The sequence below is a fragment of the Phaenicophaeus curvirostris genome, chromosome 14, assembly GCF_032191515.1.
Source record: "Phaenicophaeus curvirostris isolate KB17595 chromosome 14, BPBGC_Pcur_1.0, whole genome shotgun sequence".
Lineage (NCBI taxonomy): Eukaryota > Metazoa > Chordata > Aves > Cuculiformes > Cuculidae > Phaenicophaeus > Phaenicophaeus curvirostris.
In genome coordinates, this window is record NC_091405.1 from 16,403,606 (window position 1) to 16,425,513 (window position 21,908).

General features: G+C 51.7%; 1 protein-coding gene across 1 annotated transcript; it reads left to right on the forward strand.

Moving 5' to 3' along the window:
• The first annotated feature begins 4,761 nt into the window (after positions 1 to 4,761).
• On the forward strand, positions 4,762 to 8,636 carry IRX6 (iroquois homeobox 6). The gene is made up of 7 exons (XM_069868260.1): positions 4,762 to 4,922; positions 5,941 to 6,186; positions 6,377 to 6,486; positions 6,746 to 7,053; positions 7,194 to 7,631; positions 7,750 to 7,837; positions 7,966 to 8,636. Exons 1-7 carry the CDS (start codon positions 4,878 to 4,880, stop codon positions 7,982 to 7,984), a joined length of 1,254 nt encoding a protein of 417 aa, XP_069724361.1. The 5' UTR covers positions 4,762 to 4,877; the 3' UTR covers positions 7,985 to 8,636.
• The last annotated feature ends 13,272 nt before the right edge of the window (positions 8,637 to 21,908 follow it).

The following is a 21,908-nucleotide window of genomic DNA, read 5'->3' on the forward strand; positions in this document are numbered from 1 at the left end:
CCGGCTCCAGGAACACTGACTCTTGATTCTACAGCCATACCCTAAAACTTAAATCATTGCAGACACGGTGATGATCTGGGATTGAGCAAATCCATAGGTCATTATAAAAGTGATGATGGGAGCCAAGTGGATCTGCTGGTCCTCAGAGAAGAGGCAGGAGGGCGAGGTGGCAGGGTCAGACCACAGCAGAGGACAGTTAGGAAGAAGCAGCTCACTGTCACACCAAGGAATCCATGCAGAAGTGGTGTTTAGGGATCCCCAGGGATATTATTATCACCCTCATCTGTCTCTCAATTTTCAGATAAAGTTTTAAATGGCTCTTCTTTAGCCATCCATCCAAATGCAAGGACCTGGAGAAGCAAAGTAAAGGCCTAGCCATGTGTTTCTTTCACTTTGCACATACCAAAACCCGAGCAAAACCATGCAGCTTCTTGGATTAAGTAGCCTGCATACATAACTCTCCGGAAATCCGCTGACATGTTTTTGGATGTTCCCTTCCAGAAGACAAGTGCCCAAATGCAATCAAAGTTATTCCTGATATATTTCAAAAGTGATCTAAAAATAAAAATCTACTTTCAGATTTAGCCTTCAGCTGACAAGGTACCACATGTTATCTCAGCAATTGTACCTCGCCCCCAAATCACGTTATGTCCCACGCTTCACTGTGCCAATTCTCCCCTCTGTCCTGAAGACAGCTCTTTCTATTTTGTGCTTGTATGTTAAGCAATTAAAATGCTTTATCTTCAACAAGATATTAATCTTAATATTGTCCTAATTTGTTTCGTCTTTTTCTGCCTCTCATGCAGAAATCAGTCTTGACAACAGCCACTGAGATAAGGACAGTAACCAGCAAGCTTCACAATACACCATCATATACACTATTTTAGTTTGTCAAAACAATTAGTGTTCATTTTGGCTTTATTCAGTTAAATCTGCAGTGACTGATCAGTATAAATTATGTATTAGGCTGCCCAGCTGTACTTGTTTATTCATGCATGGACTTGAAGAATTTTCATTTTCTCAGTACAAAAAAGCAACAGCCAAAAAAATCCCCCCATATTCTAAAATATAAAGAGCTTTTCTTCTCTGTCACATTTCCGCTACATGTTTTTGAAGCTGCTTTATTCTTACCCCTCTTAGAACACTATTTTTCCTTTCCAGAAACGATACTCCGACGCTTATTTCAACCAACCTATTATTTCACTCACAGTTATCGGCAGCTGCATTTGCATCGGTGGGAAGCACATACTGTTACTTTCACCCCTTGCAATTACCTCCCGAGCAAAGCAATATCAGAGCTAAACCAAATGATGTTGATTTTAAAAGCATAAAAAATCACATTGTAGGCTGCATTTGAACTCCTGTCTTGCTTCAAGAGGAACCGCTCACAGAAATGTTTACAGTTAAGCCTCACACTCCTCTCTTTCAAGAACAAAAGTTTGTGAATCAAGCGAGATCATTTTCTGGTTTTGCTGGTGTTTACAGTCACACAGCCCTCGCTAGGATGACTGGGCGAAGGCGATGTGCGCCGTGGGGGTGGGATGCCACGCTCCTGTGTGCGGAGAGAGATGACACAGATTTAGATAAAGGAAAGAGAAAAATCTGCAGTGACCATGTACAGCGCCAGTTAAGCTGCTCCAAGACACAGGGTCTGAGCTGAATGGAAATCCGGCCATTGAAACCGTTTCTCTGCGATTTAAGAAATGCCAAATTGCACACCCTTTCCCCAAAGCTGCCCTCCACCGAGCTGAGTTCAGGAAGCAGCTAATAGAAGGTTTATTCCAATATTTACAGATCACAGAAAGACGTTTCAGCAGCTTTGAGGTGGTGAGCCGAGGGACTGACAGGGTGGAGAGTAGCACTGCTCTGAAAAACACAAAGAGCCAGAGCTTGTGACCCACTGAAGAGCTAGGGAGCAAGGTGGACCTTGTATTTGTTAAGGGGGATGCCACTTCATATTCCAGGTTGTAAGGACAATTAAAAGGGTGGCGTGGCTGGCTCTTGGGCACATAGAAAATAAAGTATCCTACAGAAACATCTCCACAGGACACAGCACTGTAAGCGGAGAGCACCGAGTAGCAAAAGGCCACCTCTCAAAGCTGGGTTCAGCTATAACATATCTGCCACTTAACAGACTTTCATGTCGATCGTGCACGACAAAGACTGGCAAAAAAACAATGTTTGCGTTGATCTGCATTGTGTCTGTTCTAAAAACGCTTTTGCACAGCAAGTTCTGCCCCGGCTTCAGGGGCTGCTGTGCCTGTCACGTCGTCGAGGAGGGCGAGAGCCCCGCACGCACCCTGCCCGCACACAGACGGTGCCGGCTCCCCCGGGATGCGAGCAGGATGCGCGTACAGCCGCTCTTGTTGTTTCTTTCAGCGAAACAGCACAAGAAACGTTCTGGTGAAAAGACTAGAATTTGCTGAATTAAGTGCTTTAGAACAAGCGGGTTTATGACTTTATAATTAGCATAATTTCCCCCATAGGGATTCTCGCAATTAAATAATTAGCAATAACGTTACCCAAAGGTGTTCTTTAATGAATTTTCTTAAGCTGTCGCCCCCGACAACGAGGGGGGCGGGCGAGGGGGCTCAGGTTTGCACCCCCCGGCCGAGCTGCGGGCGATGCCGGAGGGCGCTCGGGGGGCCCCGACGGGGCGGGCAGCGCTCCTGGGACAGCGGGGACCCCCCGGGACAGCCGGGACCCTTCTGGGGGTGCCGGGAGCCCCCCGGGGGTACCGGGTTCGGGCAAGGACCGCGGCTGTGCCCGGCGGCTCCCGGGGGGGGGGACACCCGGTGCGGGAGCATCGCTCGCGGCTCGGCAGCGCCACCCGTCGGGGCGCGGGGACGGGGATGGGCACGGCCCCCGCCTGCCCGGGCAAGTCGCGGAAAGTTGCGTTGTTTTTTTTTTTTTTCTTCTTTTCTTTAGTTCATGTCTTCTTTAATTGCCGCCGGCCGGAGCGGGGAGCGCCGCGGCAGCCCCCGCCGCAGGGGGGTGAAGGGGAGGCGGGGGGGGGGGGGGGAATCCCAATTACCTCGCGGGGATCTCGCCTCAAAGGCAAATCCGCAATATGTAAGTCGATGGTTAAACAAGGGCATTTCCATTTGTTAATTGATGCAATTACGCCGCGGCGGTAATGGGCAGGCCGGCTGCGGGCAGCCATCCATCACCTCCCCGCTGACCCGCCCCCCCGGGGAACCGCTCCGGGCCCCGCGGGGAAGAAGGGAGGCTCCGCGCTCGTTAGGGACCGGCGCCCTGCGGCTCCCGCACCCCGCACAGCCGCCCAGGGATGGGGACACGGGGCAGGGGGGGCACGACTGCGGCACCGGGGGCGGCGGGAGGGGACAGGGACAGCGGGAGGGGGCAGCGGGAAGGAACACCAGGAAGGGACAGGGACAGCGCGAAGGGACAGGGACAGCAGGAGGGGATAGGGACAGTGGGAAGGGACAGGGACAGTGGGAAGGGGCAGCGGGAAGGGGACAGGGACAGCGGGAAGGGACAGCAGGAAGGGATAGGGACAGCGGGAGGGGGACAGGGACAGCGGGAGGGGGCAGCGAGAAGGGTCCGGGGGCAGCGGGAAGGAACACCAGGAGGGGACAGGGACAGAGCGAAGGGACAGGGACAGCAGGAGGGGATAGGGACAGTGGGAAGGGACAGGGACAGTGGGAAGGGGCAGCGGGAAGGGGACAGGGACAGCGGGAAGGGACAGCAGGAAGGGATAGGGACAGCGGGAGGGGGACAGGGACAGCGGGAGGGGGCAGCGAGAAGGGTCCGGGGGCAGCGGGAAGGAACACCAGGAGGGGACAGGGACAGAGCGAAGGGACAGGGACAGCGGGAGGGGACAGCAGGAAGGGATAGGGACAGCGGGAGGGGGACAGGGACAGTGAGAAGGGGCAGGGACAGTGGGAAGGGGCAGCGGGAAGGGACAGCAGGAAGGGATAGGGACAGCGGGAGGGGGACAGGGACAGTGGGAAGGGGCAGGGACAGTGGGAAGGGGCAGCGGGAAGGGACAGAGACAGTGGGACGGGGACAGGGACGACGGGGACAGGGACGACGGGGACAGGGACAAGGGACAGCGGGAAGGGGCAGCGGAAGGAGCCCAGGACACCGGGAAGAGACAGTGGGAAGGGTCTGGGGACAGCGGAAAGGGACCGTAGGAAAGGGCCTGGGACAGTGGGAAGGGACGAGGGAAGGAGCCAGGGACACGGGAATTTCCCTCGCGCCGCTGCCCCGCGTGCCTGGCGGAGCTGCCGGGCTGGGACCCACACACACACACACACACACACAGAGCCCTTTCCCTCCTTTTACTTTTTCCTCCCCAACTCTTGTTTAAAGAATATAAAAGACCGGGAGGAAGGAGGGGAGCGCGCAGGCTGCGCGGCGCGTCCCCGCGCGGCTCCCGTGACGTCAGCTCCTCGCCCACCGACGAGCGCTACAGACCTAGAGACCAGAAAATAATACAAGCAAAGCTCCGTTATCTTGCAAGCCCTACGTGATTCCCACCCCCCCCCTTGCCCCCCCGCGCTTCCCCCCGCCGAAAAAAGCGCCTTTGCACTTCAACTCTATCCATGTGGGGTGGCTTTTTAAACTCTCTCTCTATAAACATATTTATTAAGAGCGATGGGAGGTGGGGGGTAGCCTATTTTTTTAATCCGGCCACCACCCCCCCCCACTCCACGCCGCCCCCCCCCACCCCCGCCTCAGATGTCTGGCTGCTTTTTCTTAAGTGCAATCATCTATAATTGAGCAAAAAAAAAAAAAAAAAAAAAGCCATACGTGGAAATGTGTGTGTGAGAAGGTGCATCCTGCAGCAGGGTTTAGTTACAATCGATCTTGGGGGGAAAATATTGCCTATGGTCCAAAAATAAGGAGCAACTATGTCCTTCTCTCAGTTCGGATACCCCTACAGCACCACTTCACAGGTAAGGCGAGTGAGCAGCACTCACTTTTGTTCAGATTCTGCTGCTGCTGTCCAGATGTCTTGTTCCCCCCTCCCTTTTTTTCTTCCCTTCCCCTTACTTAGAGTCTTTTTTTAAAAGGGCACATCTGGAGCCTTTTTTTAAAAAATGTGCGTGTGTGTTTATGTCTCGTTTGTGTTGTGTTAGGCTTAAACAAATAACTCGCAGCGTGCACAGCAAAGGCGTTTAGGAAACCGGTAATTTCCCCTCCCCCCCTCCCGTCTTCCACCGTTCAGTTTTAAGCGCAACAAACAAATAATACATCAACCCCGGCCGCTCTCCGCGCCCGCGGAGGATGCGCGGCGGGCGCTCGGGATCGCACCGGCGGAACCGGGCTGCGCCGATTCCTCCACCCTTCCTCCCCGGCCCTTTGCCTGTGTTTTATTAGGATCTGTCGGGAGTTTTGTTTTGTTTTGTTTTTTCTCTCCCATACGATTGCCGAAGGACACCCCCCACCCACCCCCAGGCACCCCGCGTTAACCGAGCCGCCGCTGTCCCGCACCTCGAGGCACCATTTATTTGGGTAGAATTATTTATACACCGTAAGCCCTGCAAGATGTGCCTCCCTCGCTTGGGAAGTTAGTTACCTGTCCCCTCGAACCGACTGAAATCAAACGCCTTCGATTGCGTTCGCTGACATATTTACCGCTTTGTCTATCGTCAAATTAACTGTGATCGCAACTTTGAATCGATGCGAACGGGGCCGGGAAGGAAGGGGCAGCGAGGGTGGTTTTGCCGTTTTCGAGAGCGATTATTTCTTTCAAGTTTTGCCCTCTGGATCAGTCCTACCCCCTTCCCAAGGGCTCCTGCTTCCCGTTCCGTTTATTTCCCGGCTTCTATAATTACTCATTTCAGTCTCCTACCCCCCATCCTCGCTCCCCCCCCCCCCCGCGCCCCCCCGCGCCCCCCCGCCGCTCAGTGCCCCCCGACGGCGCTGCCCCGACAGTCACTCGGCGCCGTCTCTCTCCTCCTCTCTCCGCAGTTCTTCGTGCCCGCCAGCCCCAGCACGACCTGCTGCGAGGCCGCCCCCCGCTCCGTGCCGGATGCCTCCCCGGCGCCGGCCGCCGCCTCCCTGTGCTGCTCCCCGTACGAGGGCCGGTTGCTGGCGCCCGCCCGCGCCGAGCTCAATGCGGCGCTCGGCATGTACGGCGCCCCGTACGCCGCCGGCCAGGGCTACGGCACCTGCCTGCCCTACAGCGCCGAGCCCGCCGCGCTCTACACCGCGCTGGTGAGTGCCCGAGCCGCGATGGGGGGCTGGGGGGGGGGGGGTGGGGGGTGCTGGGGGGCGTGCGACAGGCCGGCGGCTTCGTGCGGCGGCGGTCGGCGTCGGGATGGGGTGGGGGGAGCGGCGAGGGGCGCGTCCCGTCGAGGGATGGGAAGGGACGGCTCGACGACAACCGCTGCCGCTCGCCTTGCAGAACCCCCAGTACGAGATCAAGGACGGCGCCGGTACGTTGCACTCGGGGATCGCGCAGCCCGCTGCCTACTACTCCTACGATCATTCCTTGGGGCAGTACCAGTACGACAGGTAAAACCCCTTTGATCGGCGTTAGCATCCCCCTGCGGGGCAGCGGCCGGCATCAAACGGCGGGGGGCGAGGCGGGGCGGGGGGGGTAGCTCCGACCTGACAAACGCTGTACGAGAGAAACGAGGCGCCCCGGGAGCACCAGTCAACTAAAATCAAACTTCGGCAGCGATGGCAGAAGGGCAGGGCCAAACCGGCCTGCGGCGGGGCCGGGGGGTCTCCCGTTCTGCCCCCCCCCGCCTTCCTAACCATCTCCCGGCAGGTACGGGACGGTGGATTTCGGGGGTTCGGCCAGACGCAAAAATGCAACGCGAGAGACGACGAGCACCCTCAAGACCTGGTTGTACGAGCACCGGAAAAACCCCTACCCCACCAAAGGAGAGAAAATCATGCTGGCCATCATCACCAAAATGACCCTGACGCAAGTGTCCACCTGGTTTGCTAACGCCAGACGGAGGCTCAAGAAAGAAAACAAAATGACCTGGTCTCCCAAGAACAAAGCTGGGGAAGAGAGGAAAGAAGAAACCCCGCGGGAAGAGGAGGAATACAGTGCGGAGAGCCAGGGCAGAGGTATGCGGAGAGGCAGGACGGCTGCCTCGAAGTAGCTCGAGGTGGCGGCCGGTTTCGAGCCCCTCTCCCCCCATCCCCGACCTTCCCCGCACCCCCCTAACGCCCCGTCGCCCCTTCCTCCCCGCCGCGTGTCCGCGCAGAGCGCAGGAGCTGCAAGGAGGACAAGGAGCTGCCGTTCAGCGACCTGGACGACCTGGAGGAGGAGGAGGAGGAGGAGGAGGAGGAGGCGGGGAAGCCGGAGAAGGGCCGGGCCAGCTCGCTGCAGGAAGCCCCCGGCCTCGGCGCGGCGCTGCCCGAGGCTCCGCGGAGCGACTGCAGCCTGCCCGGCCCCTTCCGCGCCTTCCCCTGCGCCAAGGACTTCGCCCCGCCGCCCTACGCGCCCGCGGAGAAGCCGCGCATCTGGTCGCTGGCGCGCACGGCCGGGGCCAGCGCGGCGCGGGGCCGCGGGGCGGAGGGGGAGCCGCCCTCGCCCCCCAAAGCTCCCCGGAGCCCCGCGTTCAGCCTGCAGCCGCTCCCGCGGAGCTGCGCGTCGCACCGCGCCCCGGCGGAGCCGTGCCAGTACGCGGCGGCGGGAGAAGGTACCCGCGGCGGAGGGGCCGGGACGCGGGGCTGACGGCTCCAACGCCGAGGGGAGCGGGGTTTGGGGGGGGTGGGCAGGGGGGCAGAGCCCGCCGCGAGCCGCTTGTGTCTGTGCAGGCTCCGGGAGGGGCGCCAAGGCGGGCGCGGAGCTGGGCGGGACGTGCCTGGACCGGCTGCGCACGGCGTTCCGGCCGGTGCTGCGGAGGTGAGGTAGGTGCGGGGCTCCCCTCGCACTTTGGGGGGGTGTGGGGGTGGGGGTGGGGGGTGGGCGGGTCGGCAGCCCCCGCGGGGGCCCGGCCGGGGCTCATCTCTCCGCTCCTCTCTCTCCCGCAGGGCCGCCCGCCCCTTCTGAGCGCTGGAGACGGAGCTGCGGCCGCAGCGAGGCTCTCGCCCTGCCTGGCCCGCACCCGCCGCGACGGCTTTAACAGAGACAAAAATGAACCTGGCCTCCTTTTTTTTTTTCTGTTGGTCCCCACGCCGTGGTTTGTTTTTCCTTCCCCCCCCCCCCCGCCCCTCCAAACCCGCTCCTCCTCCTCTGGGAGCCCGCGGAGGCTGCGGCCGGGCTGCGCGTTTCCCGTCGCTGCACACAGACACCGCCTCGAGTATTTTTCAGAGTCTCTAATGAACACGGAGGAGCCGTGGAGCCGCGCGGTGACCCCGGGCGGAGCGGGCCCTGCCCCGGGTCAGCGCCCCCGGACAGAGCCGAGCTGCACTTTACAGGACAGCGAGAAAGGGAAACCGCATCTCCGCATTATTTCTGTTTAATTAAAAGTGTCGTCAAACACTTTGTGTTCAGACTAATAAACCAAGCAGGGATGAGGAAAGAATGTTTCTTTGTTCCTGGCTCGAGAAGCAGTGGCAATAATTTAAATTAATAACTGCGGTAATTAAGAGGTCGTCTATAGATCAACCCGATACCTGCTATTTCCAAGTTCACCGGGGTCAACATTTACATTAAGTCATTTGTGGTCAATAGAGTCCAATGAATTCTGCCTTAATAAATCAGGGAAATCAATCTTGAATATCGAGTAGACTTCTGTATGTTTACCAAAGGCTACCGAGACCAGTGGGGGGGGTGGGGGGGACAGGGATGGGAGCCCTCGGGGTTTGCGACCGGAGAAGCAGGAGAGGCTGAGGGGCAGCCCGGGGGATGAGACTTGGGGGGCTGCACCCGGGCTCGGTCCCACTACAGCCCCGCCAGCCTCCGCTGCAGAGCGGGGCGCTCCGGGAAGGAAACTTCGTGGGGTTTTGCATGGGGAAGGGCGGGTGGGAGGTAAGGGAGGGCCCGGGAGCCGGGGTCTCCGCCGCAGCCCAAGCCCCGGGGCTCTCGGGCTCCGCGGAGCATCCCGGGCGAGCGGCGGTGCGGGAGCCGCAGTCCTGTCGCAGTGACCCGCAGCTTAGAGCGAGGGGAAATTAAGCTGCGAAAAGATAAACGTTATTTCAAGTCGGATTTGAAGGATTAGGGCTTGTAATAAAGAGTATTAGGCCCTTTCGAAAGTTTCTTGCGAGGCGACTTTCCCTCCGCTCCGCTCCCGTCGGAAGAGCCGGTGTCACCTGCCCCGGGAACAGCAACCGGCCCCCTCAGGTGGCTTTAGACCGGGCTCCCCGGGCCGCCCACGGGGAACGAGACCCGCCCGGCCCGGAGCCCCCCGAGCTCCCCCGGGCCCGGCCCCGACGGAGCCCCCGGGGCTGTTAATTAGTCGGGTGCAGGCTTCGGGGTCTTTCCGAGGCAGGCGGGAAGGTAACCTCCAGGGAGCCTTCAGACTTTTTATTTTTTATTTATTACTTTTACTCCCCTTTTATTAAAGGTCAAACGAGCGAGATGCAGATTATCCCGCCCGCCCAGGACTCCCTTGCAATCTGTCACGCCAGCAAGATATGTATCGCAAATCTCTCGAAATATAATCTCCGGGAATCATATTCCGAATACCGTTTTGATTAAAAACCAGAGCGGGGATTGATGGAGAACTAATACCGGGAGGGGAGCCTGCGAACCCTGGGTGTCACAGGAACACGCTCAGCGCCTCCAATGCCGTAATAAACACATTTAAACCCCCTTCTGGCTGGGCTCGGCTGCGAGCTGGGCTTTTTAACGCCGCTGAGCTCTGCCAGGCGAACTCGGGGGGCCCTCCGGAGCGGGGAGAGCCCGGTTCTCGGGGCCACCGAGGGCTGGGAGCCGGTATCCCGCAGAGTCGGGGCGAGGCACGAGCCGGGAGCGCAAGGTGCGAAGCTTCGCTGCCCCGGCAGCTTCCCCCGAGCAGCCGCCGGAGCTCGGCGTCCCCTCATCCCCCATCCCGACCCCGGTCACCCCGTTTCGTTCTCCGGGGCCGCCGCTCCCCCCTTCCCCTGGTCCCGCATCGCCCCCCAATTAGCGGCCCCGCGGCGGTGGGAAGCGGCCGGAGCGCTGCAGCCTCGTTAATGAAGTTTTGTCCCAGGCAATTACGGGCCCGGCGGGGGCGGAGGCCGCGATGAAAAGGCGGCTTTGTGCGGCAGAGACGGCGCGGCTCCCCCGGCCCTCGGAGCGGCCCCGACGTGACCCCCGCGCCCCGCGGAGCGTCCCGCACGGGCGGCGGCAGCGCAGGAGCCGTCCCGGGGCTGGGAAAGGGCTCCGAGATCAGCAAGCGCAGCCGTACCTGCTCCCGACTAAATCACATCCTTAAGCGCTTCATCTCTCCGCCCTTTAAGCCCCTCCAGAGAAGGGGGCTCCGCACACTTTGGGGTTTCTGCGCCCCGGCCCCCAGACCTGCTGCCGCAGCGCATTCCTGCTCTAACACCGTTGCGTCATTCATTCATAGAATCATAAGGTTGGAAGAGACCCACCGGATCATCGAGTCCAACCATTCCTATCAAACACTAAACCGTGCCCCTCAGCACCTCGTCCACCCATCCCTTAAACACCTCCAGGGACTGTGACTCAACGCCCTCCCTGGGCAGCCTCTGCCAGGGACCAATGACCCTTTCTGTGAAAAAGTTTTTCCTGATAGTCAGCCTAAACCTCCCCTGGCGGAGCTTGAGGCCATTCCCTCTCGTCCTGTCCCCTGTCACTTGAAAGAAGAGGCCAGCACCCTCCTCTCCACAACCTCCTTTCAGGTAGTTGGAGAGAGCAATGAGGTCTCCCCTCAGCCTCTTCTTCTCCAGGCTAAACACCCCCAGCTCTCTCACAAGGCCTGTTCTCTAGCTCCTTCACCAGCTTTGTCGCTCTTCTCTGGACTCGCTCCAGAGCCTCAACATCCTTCGCAGACCGGCCAAATCTGTTTAAATACACACCAGAGAGGCAAGAAATGTCTGTCTCGGACTGCGTCTGCCCTCAGCTGAGAGGAGGGTGTGGAAGAGCTGGACAACAACCATCTTTCACCACCTTCTCTGCGCTCCCGACACTGGTGCTGTCCTCCCATCCCTTGTCCTCGGTCACCTGCTCACAGCACTTCACCTCCTTCCCATCCTCAGCCAACATGGGCAGCACAAAACAGGCTGGCGCTCTCCTGGAGAGCACAGGGAACAGTTCAAGAGTCCTAAGAAGGTCTTGGCATTGCAAGTAACCACCCAGATTGGCACTTCCCAGCCTTTTGAATCCCAACACTCCTTCCAGGAACACAGAAGAGAGGAAACCTTCCATTAGTCCCACACCAGTACATGAGGAGAGGGCCCCTGACTGGAATAGTCTGGGATCCCTCACCTGTAGCTGGCTGGTACCTGACTGTCCCCTCAAACAGACGCCCTGTACACCTACAGGTTTCTCATCCCACAATCAAGGGGTGGTTTTTACTGCCCTTGCAGTAGCAAGAGCCTTGGAGATCCCTCTTCAAAGGTGGCTACAGCAGAAGTTTTAGCATTATGTGGCTATCAAGGTTATGAAGCAACGGATTGGAGCGATTAGTTCAAAATTATCTCAAAAGCTGCACAAGCAGCTCTCCAGACCAGGTGCCATTTCAGGATCAAAGCATCTGTTAGGGGAAAATAATTTTTGCCATTGTATTGCCTTTTTTTTTTTTTTTTTACCTACTGTTCATCTGAAAATAAATTACAGGCCAGAACAGGTGGATAACATTCTGGAATGATTTAATGATTTATTTAATCTGGATTCTCTTTCAATCTACTTAGCAGGATGAATACTTTTTTTTAGCCTGAATCCAAAAGCTGGGCTTTTCATCTAAAGAAGAGAAAATACCCTAATACACGGCTCTGCTGCCCTCAAGGTGTTCTCCCTGCTGCCGTCAGTAACCCTGCGGTAATGCCTGTCCGGCTGAAGGGCCTGAGGGGAAAACCTCAAGAAAACCAAGCAGAGATTTTAATTTTCTTTTCTTCCTTGACATCTTCCTAGCGCTTTAGATGTTATCTGTCCTTCCTGGTGCGGGGTCTGGGTAATAAAATAACTGATCGTAGCACTCAGTCACTGCTTCTTAAAGCTTAATATGTGCAGGTTTAAGAACTAAGGCGACTGCTCTCTGTCTTTCTCTCTCCTTAGAACAGCTTTGTGTACTGCTGGCTGGGAGAGCAAGCGAGGCACTGGAGCCTGAACAGACATCGGAGAGACTTCTGCTGTAGGCATCTATGGATCTGCTGACACGGAACGAGGCCAGGAGCGATTCCTGAAGGCATATTCACCCAGGGCTGGCACCGTATTCCCCAGTCAGCAGATCCCAACATCAGATTTCCCTCCTTGAGTACACACGTTTTTTACAAAAAAGGGACTGGCAAAATCATTGCCCGCTCACTTAGATGTGATTTTCTGATGTTCGGTTTCAGCTGGAATAAGATATTTTATGGGAAAGACACTCTCGGGACCTGTAACATGCTGAAATCCGTAATTCCCCAGAGGCCTGGGTTTGGTGCTCTGGTCCCACTGGAGTGGCAACCGTGATATGCAGAGTGTGACAGGAGAAGACAAAATGCTTTAAGTAAGACACAGGGGAAAGTTACAGCTTACAGGAGGGGCTGTAGTTACCACTCTCAGGGTGCTTCTCTCTCATGTTCCTGTCCACTTCAGCGTAATGAGCAAAATTAAGGTAAATGGGTCTTAAAGTTTAAATCCATCATACTCAGTATGTGCACCACCAAAACTATTCTTTGTGGGGGACTTATTTCTTGGGTTTTTTTGACCCAGCACAGGTCTCAGTGGGAGTTTGCTATTAGTAAGACCTGAGTTCATGCCATGGCTCTTTTGAGAAGTGTCACTGGCAGCAGAGCTGCAATCATGGACAGTTCTGCTGCAGCATTGTAGCAGTAGCAAACCAGTCTGCTAGTCCACGATCCAAACCCAGCGCTGACTAAGGCAGGACAGCTGATTTCCCCTTTAATAAGCATGCAAGAGGAACAGAAGCAGAAATAACTGCTCCTGCAAGACATGTGACATCATCCCTGGCCAGGTACCACAGCCTGACCATTACCTAAATGACACCCGGGATGCTGCTGTTCTCAGGGCACTGCTTTATATTTATGAGATCTCTCTTTTGCACTTACAGGAAGATAATTCTGAAATGGCCCAAAGCCACTTGGGGAGTGAGGAGATGAATGAAGGAGTCTCTGTGAGTCACTTCAGTGTGAAGAAAAGACCCAAAACATGAACAGCCCATACTGCTAAGAAACTAAGCATCAAAATACTCCCAGAGCAGCAGCCGCAGTTCTGCTGTCCAGTTACCCTCTCAGCATTTATTTGCCTGTTCCTTCTGAAAGAAAGGCCAAAAGAACTGCAAAGTAGCCCTGTTGAAGGGACGTCATCGCTGAGGGCAGAGCTGCCTCCTCCTCAAACTCCCTGAGCTCCTTCTTCCAAGGGCTACACGAGCAGGGGCAGCCCAGAGACCTCTCTGCAAAGGCTCGAGGGCTCAGCACTATTCACCAATGCTGAACATCAGGTGTGATTTTTAATTCTTTAGACTTTAAAAAACCCAACGCAATTAGGAATGATAGAAAATGATGGTAGGTAGAAGTTAACACAGACCAGCATAAAGTAGTGTCTATAAAGAGAAGTATTTCTTAAAACACGTCAAATTACTACTTTGTTAATCAGATACACATATGCTAAATATTTCTGTGAACCTTCAGCATTTGGAGTAATGTAGATAATGCATTAACAGCTGCCTTAGCTGAGGGAAAGGAAGCTTCCACAGGCAGGATTACCAATTTCCAATTTCTCACTGCCTGTCAGAGTGGAGCTGACACACCTTCAGATTCCATTTCATTGTACCCTGAGCAAGTGTATCTCAGTGGAGACACTATATTCAGGGGCACATCTGCCTAGCTAGGATTACAATTTACCTGTAGAAAAATCAATTGCCAGTAAAACTCTTCAAGTATCCTCCGGAATTCAGAAATGTAACATATATTACTCTTCTCCCTGAACTTTCCCATAAAATATTGGCTTACTCAGTATTCTGTGGCAGGAAATTAATAAAACTCATCCTAGTTCCTCTCAATTACAGCAATAATATAACCTCATTTTCTCTTCATACACATTTAAAACTCAGGCTACAAATATAATACACAGTATTCCATAAATGAAATAACGTAATTACAGTGTGGGAGTGTAGTCTCAGGGACGACTTCTACTTAGAGCCCAACTCCAAAAGATAATAACAAATATGGTCTCTAGGTCACTTTTCACCACCAATCCTGAGGGCTGCACCAGGTCCACTCAGCATGGCATTAAGACTGGTTTAACTGGCAAAGGCTCACAAATGACATTTTAAGAGCTGAGGAGAACCATGACGCAACAATGACCCAGTGATCCTTGCTTCTGTGTAGAACTACACACTCACTTTGTACAGACATGCCCAAACCTCAATCCGAAGGCTCTTTGGAGCGCGACGCGGTGTTTGCCACTCACTGCTCCCTTCACTGCTGACCACTAGGTCAGGCTGACGCAGCTGAGAAATCAAACCTGTAAGAGCAATTACAAAATTAAGCACTGCTTGAACTGTTAGTCATGAAATTCAGCACACCATAATTTTATGCACCGTAATTTTCTAAGCCTCACTGATATGCAGTGCTTTTCCCTCCTGGGAAAACTGTGATGAAGTCTAGTGGGTTTTTTCGGACCACTGCATGGATATCCCCAAAGTTTCATTGCATAGACCTAAATTTCAGGCCTCTCTCTTTGCTTACGGCAGCCCAAACAGCCCAGTCATGAGTGCAGCAGCCTGTGAAGGGATCTTGAACATCATCTGTCGCATGGTTAGTTCCCTCAGCCTCTCCCCAGAGAAAACTGTGCACACGATTTGTTTTCAGAACACAGTGGTTTTTATTCTCCAGAATAAAACTTTTGGCCTGATTTCTTGTGGAAACAAAGCTTCTGTAATCACTGTGGGAGAACACAAACATCTGCCCACCATTGCATAACTTCTTAAATTGACTGGCATATCCCAGCCTGTCCTGTGAGGGTGTGCACACTCTGGCCTCCCTCTCAAATAAATGGAGATAAAAGTTTCTCTCATCCACATCCAGAACAGTTTCAGAGCTGTCTTCCTCTCTAGAGGAACCTGAAGTAGCCGTGTTCCTGAGTCAGGCCATGTGCTGAAATACCTGAAGTCCAGAGGGATTAATCCTAACCTCAGGGTTGTATTCAGCCCCTGTGGTCACTTGAGCTGGTTAGGAATGGCATTTGAGTCCTCTCACCTGGGAATCCTCTTTTTATTTTATACCAGCATTTGCGGCAAGTTTATTGTTTTTCTTTGCCAACTGCTGAAGCAGGACTCAGGGAGCCAGGGAGGGTGGGCTCTGCACTTTCAGTGTTCAGAAACTCACTTGGTTTAAAAATCAAACCAGGATTTGAAAACAAAAACACAAAAGAGAACAATCCCCAAAGTTTGTGCATGTCTTTCCATGACCTTTTCCTCCTGACCCTTTTCTCTGTATATGTGTATAATGTATTTATGGGACAGATAAGTAACGAGCATTGTGACCTATAAAAACAGCAGAAGACAGGAGAAAAAAACCTATATTTCAGATTTATAAAAAAATAGTATTTATTGATAAATTTGAACAGAAGGGACTGGTCCAGTACAGAACTTTTGGCTATTTGTAACTCCAGTCCTTGAAAAGTTTGCAGTGAGATGAAAAAGACTGAGAAGATGTAAGCATTCATCCCAAGCTCGCTCACTGCATACAAGCAGAAGCTGTCTCACGGATGGCTTTGGATGGTAGGATGACTAGATTTATTATTTTAACATTCTCCACCAATTCGCTTGGTGCTTTTTGATGACACCTAACGCTGTCATGCACTGATACACCAAGGGGAATGAAACCAGTGGACCCTTGCTAACTTCCACTTTTTATTCTCCTTAAAGAAACAAACAAAACAAACAAAAATCCCCACAAACCACTGGCTGACACGGAACGCATTTCCCCCTCATCACAGGCAGTCTGAGACACACCTGAACACTTACAAACTGCGTAACCCTGGTGGACCAAACTCCCCCTGGCTAAGAGTATCTCCAGGAAAGCTGCCGGTGAAACAGTTTGTCCTGCAAACAGGAGTCAGTCTCCTCCGTGGCAGCAGATTGCCCTGATGACTAAACAACTGGCAACCCAGCAGCTCTCAGTCTCTCCAGCCTAAAATCCCTCCTAATAGATGTCCAGGTGAGAAAGAGCAGGCATCCAGCAGCAGAGCACCATGACTAGGACACCAGCAGTAGGTCAGGCACCTATTATGGAACAAATCTCAAAAGATTCAAGAGCACAAAGACCCACTCTGTCCAAACAGCCTGAGCTAAAAAGAGCTGGAGAAGATGGCTCACGTCAGCCTGCACTGCAGCAAAGAGGTAGGATTTTGTCCGGTTTGGCTTGGTAACACCAAGAGAGATTTCACAGCTACAGAAGGGTTCAGCATGACTATAAGCCCTCCCAACACGTGGCCAGCTTCATCCTGTAGTTGTCCTTTTGCTGTCTCCATTGCTTTTGTTACTAAGTAGACTGGATTAAAGCCAGCACAGATGCACTGCACACCACCCAGCGCCACGCTGACGGCTCCTGGAAGGGCTGGATCAGTTTAGCCAAATCAAAAAGGAGACAGAGGTAGCACAGTGCATCACAGCCAGGTACCAGAGAAAAATCTTGACAGGCTGGAAGTAAAGTAGGAAAACATGAACAATAAGGAACACATTTGAACAGAAATGTAATTAAGCACTGGATCAGATGATCAAAGGAGATGGTAAATTCTCCATTTCTTGACACCTCCAAATCAAGATCGGGTGCCTTTCTAGAGGATATATTCCAGCAGTTCCACTTAGCTGTCATAGCATCATCTGTCCCCTGATGTATGTATATAGGGAGCAGAAGCAGAGAATCTGAGTGCCCTTTCTTGCCTTGAAGTATCTGTAAAGCAGTACTATCAGCCCTTTTTGGAAAAACAACTTAATCCCAGGGTAGATGCTTTTTAGGACTCTTTTGGTTTGTTTGTTTGGGTGTTTTTAACTTCTCATTCAAGGATCTGTAATGCATATTACAAAAGAGCAGCGCTCTGCTCTCATATGAGTTAAGATAACTCGAGAGGGCAAATATTGTACAGTATTTAACCTGTGCATGCAGTTTGATGGACATCCTTGCAAGTATTGTGGCAAAAGCAAATATATGGCAGGAATATCTGCAGAAACAATGGTGCTCAAGCACATAATGAAAAACCTGAAGGAAAGCACATTTTTACTGCATACTTTTGCTTATTAGCCCTGGAGACATATTTAGCCATACAGAGAACAACAACAAAAAAAAAATCTAAACCAATTGTTTACTGCTCAGACGACAGCCTATTAAAATCACCCTTGTCACTACAGCAATAGTACATATTTACAGGGATTGTGGCTGATTTTGATCAGCCGTACCAAGCTGTGTCTCAACCCATTTCATACTGATTAGAGTCTGGTCATATTTTAAGTGTCTATGAAATTATGCAAATGGAATCTGTACCAGAAAATCAGATTGCCAGATAATTGACCATTAATCTTTGATAAAAGTTTAAAAAAATTAAAGCAATCAGAAATCAGCTTAGCGTACAGTCTCTTGGGCCTTATTTTGGTCTAGTAAGTCTGTACACTAAGCTGATTTCTGATTGCTTTAAGTTGTAAAAATTGCTTTTTAACCCACGGATATCAATGAGATTGCACCTGGTGTAAGTCAGGGCTGAATTTGATCCGCTGTGTGCCTTAATCACAGTATATTTTTGTTAAAACCCAGTATTTGTGTGGATCTGTGGATACTGATTTGTTCAAGCGCACGATAATCTCCCCCTAAGCCCATCAGAATACAGCAGGTTAATAATGCTGTAAGTAGAATCCAATTTATTCATAAAACACCGGAATGCTTTAACCAAACTGTTCTTTTGTGGCAGGCCCCCTCCTGCCTGGCTGCGGCAGACAAAGGCTCCTGCTGCAGCTGGTGGGAAAGGGGCAGGATAATAATAGCACAGCGTCTGTCACACTGTCCATCCGTCTGTCTGTCCACCAGGCAAGCGGTTCCCTCTCCACCCACTGGTTCACTTAACCAAAGGCACCATCACGTCCTGCCCCGCAGTCCACGGGACCTGCTTTGGGGGCTAACTATAGCTCCACATCCATAATCATTATTTCGATAAGTGTCCCAACGTTTTTGGTGGCAGCAGGAGAGTGTAATCCTGTGACAACATTCCAGCCCATTAACATTATCTCTTAATTAGCATTTATAGCACTTGCTGGGAGTTTATCGGAATCCAGCAAGCACACGCTGTAAAACTTCCTTTCCTCTGTGACCAACAAAGTAAATAAAAATCTGCATGCTTTCGTGGAAAGTTAGGTTTGCTTTGTACAGAACTAAGAAAAGCAAAGTATTTTCTATTTAAAGACACCCTGTACGAACTGTTACAGCCCACGAACTTTGGGAAATTCTCCACCCATCTGTGATCCCCTCTCTGTCAGCATCAGGAGCTCTTGCCAGGAGTCACAACCGTATCCCATTTAGTGTCACCTCAGCACAGGACAGAGATGATCTTACAGCCAAGGGCGTTACAACCTGAGTAAGAAAGGGAGGACAGAATGGCAGAGACACGGACATCAGCTGTAACAAGGAAAGAATAAAACTACACTGGCCAAAGCGACAGAACCACCCAAGCCACCACATAGGGATTCAAGGTGAAGGGGTTGCCTGTGATTAAATTAGCAAGAGTGTGGTTTATTATGGAATTGTTTTTTCATCCAGCTGGATTTTAGGATAGTAACCAAATGCACGTGTACAATCCTGCACTACCCATTCATATGCAGGGCCAGAGAACTGTTCACGAGCCGGGGGGCATGTCCTGCTGTCATACGCGCTCCCTTCTCCCTTATCGCACAAGGGCTGGCAGCAGCTGCCAATGGCCACACGACAAAGAGGGTCATTGCTTACTTCTTCAGGCCACTTCTCCACTTCCTAGAATTCTGCCCTGCAATCCTGCTCAGGAACACAATTTCAAAGCTGGCAAGTACCACAGCTCTCTGTGTCCCCATCCTCAAAGGGAAAGTACCTGACCTGCATGAGTTATCCTTGCAAAAACACCCACAGACTGCTCTGTATGGCCCTTCTGTGAACCCTGGCATGGGGAAAACCAACCAAACAGCACCACAGGCTTCAGATTCATCCAAAACTAAAAACCTTTTGACAAAATTATTGGTTAAGATAATTAATATATGCAGGAAGTTTGGTTTTCTAGGAATTCTAGAAGACATCGAATGATAGACTACTGGGAAGGAGGTCTATCATTCGATGTGTTCTAGAATTCCTAGAAAACAAAACTTCCTGCGTGCTTTAATTCAAGCGAGAGCTCGTGAGTGCCACAGTGAAAACATAAACCGCAAATCTATGCCGTGCATTACACAGGTGGTCAATCTAGATGCTCATAACATTTCCTCCCAGGATAATAAAGTTACTTTGTTGATGTGATGAAATTTTTGCAAAAAAACAGAAGCCAAATCACCTTCTACTCCCAGGGATGTTACAGTAATGAGGTTTGCCACAAGCTGGTAGAGTTCCAAATGTTATGATGCTGTTGCTACAGCTGTACCTAATGACAGCATCACACCTAATCAGCATGGGTAAACATAGTAGCCAGAGAGCAACAAAAACTCCATGAAGTTATACTTGGGACAAGCCATCAAAAAGTTCTCTCAGGTTAAGATACGCTTGTGTAAATAATTTGAGCTCCTGTGCATCAGCAACAGCTTTGAGAGATGTATTTCTTCTTTCTTTAAAGTAAAAAGAGAGAAGGGAGGCAATTACTTGTTATAACAAAGCAGCTTGGTGACTCCTGGGGGTACCAGCCTCTCAAGCAAATTCCGCAATGACTGGGAAGCAGCTGCTGGGAATAGTATCTGGAGAGACACAGCACACGATGGACCTCAGAGCCAATCGTGAAGGAAAGCCCCAGGGCAGGAATTACAGAACTGCAATGGCCAAACACCAGAGATGGACAAAAGCTACGTGGAAACACAGAGGAGCACTGATCACTCCAGTGATGAGCACTGCAGCAGTGCCCAGCACAGCGCCACGTGACTCAGTGGGTGCCATGGAATGGGTCAGCAAGTGCACAGGTATCAAAAATCAGCTGGAAATGTCAAAGGGTTCATTGGACACCATGGCTGATCTCCAGAAATGCTACAAAATACAGACACTGAAGGATAAATCTAGAACTTTAAAATAGAGGAGCCCTTATTGCCTGGGAGTTGTAAGTAACTTCTTTCTCCGTTTAAAACAAATTTTAAAAGAATTGTATCATCACTGGCATTTTCCGGCAGCATTTTCTCATGTGCACAATGAAGACTAACAGGGAAAACACTGTCAAGTATTCCTGTGACAAAGCCTTAGGGAGGCAATGGATTTCAAATAACTTTCTCTGTTCTCATCAATATGACAATTTTATCCCACCTCTGCTGGATTTCTCCCTTCACTTTTCTTCACAAACTTGTCTGCTCAATTTTTCTAGCATTTGGTCTATGCATATAATAGGAAGTGGCTGTTTTGCTGATGATTTTCCAGTGCTGAGGTGACTAAAAGGCAATATAAACTAGTGCAAAATTAGACGATCCAGCAAGAAAGAAGGCAATTCAAAACTGAGGTAGGGGACAGAGAACGTCCATCTAATTCAGCACAACTCACCAACAGCAGAACATCATTTTCAATAATGGCAACAACCTTAGTGAGCTTTGACCTGCTAGACAAGGGGAAATACATTTGAACAGGAATAGCCTATGTAGTCTAATTTTATTTTTGCAGAAAAGCTTTGTTTTTTCATAAAAATTCAAAACGACAAATCCCCTTAATCCTTTATAGCCTAGAGAAGGGAGGCTGAGGGGTGACCTTATCACTGTCCACAACTACCTGAAAGGAGGTTGTAGAGAGGTTGGTGTTGGTCTCTTCGCCCAAGTGACAGGTGATAGGATGAGAGGCAGTGGCCTTAAGCTGTGCCAGGGGAGGTTCAGATTGAACATTAGGAAAAGTTTCTTCACTGAAGGGGTTATCAAGCACTGGCAGAGGCTGCCCAGGGAGGTGGTTGAGTCACCATCCCTGAAGGTATTTAAAAGACAGGTAGATGAAGTGCTTAGGGATATGATTTAGTAGTGGACACGTATGGTTGGGCTTGATGATCTCAAAGGTCTTTTCCATCCTAGTGATTCTATGATTCTATGATCCTCTGGCATGTAGCAAGGATCTAACAGTTCCTGCTGGCCCCTTGAAAACTGAAGTTATGAGAATGCATGAACTTCTATAGACAGAGCATAAAAATCCATCTCCAACTGCTCTGATGTGTCAAAAATAACTCTCTTGATGTGGAAACATTACCACAACCACAGAGTCAAGGCTGTTTCTCTTCAGGCATCTCATGTCTAGTTCCAGGGCTGGTCTTCAGCCGGGTGGACACAGCGAGATGCACACAGTGCCCTCCATGAACGGTGATTCTCTACTGGGAGCTCTAATTGAGCAATTCACAAGCTCTTCCAGATATTTTATCACGGCAAAAAAAGCCTCATCGAAAACTACACCTACCGATAAAGGACTGTGGCAGTGAGGCTTAAGACACAATCTTGAAGCACATGTCGAAGTCAGGGAAGCATTCCTGGATTAGCAACGTGATTTGATCTGAATGTTCCAAACTTACAAAATTTTCACAAGAAAGTTACTTCTTGCTTGGTTGTTTTCATGACTGTGCTTGCCTGTCCCTTGCCTTTTTGCCTGCAGTAACCCAGAGGCATATGGGACTGGAATTTCTCCACACCTGCTACAGCAAGACCATGGAAGCAGCAGAGCTATTGGCAGAAAGCTTTGCTAGAAGAGGGGGAAAA

Excerpts from the sequence above, each read along its gene's own strand:
- IRX6 (XM_069868260.1), top strand. The coding sequence starts at position 4,878 with ATGTCCTTCTCTCAGTTCGGATACCCCTACAGCACCACTTCACAG. Across the intron at positions 4,923-5,940 it reads CCTACAGCACCACTTCACAG|TTCTTCGTGCCCGCCAGCCC; the intron begins GTAAGGCGAGTG and ends CTCTCTCCGCAG. Across the intron at positions 6,487-6,745 it reads GGGCAGTACCAGTACGACAG|GTACGGGACGGTGGATTTCG; the intron begins GTAAAACCCCTT and ends ATCTCCCGGCAG.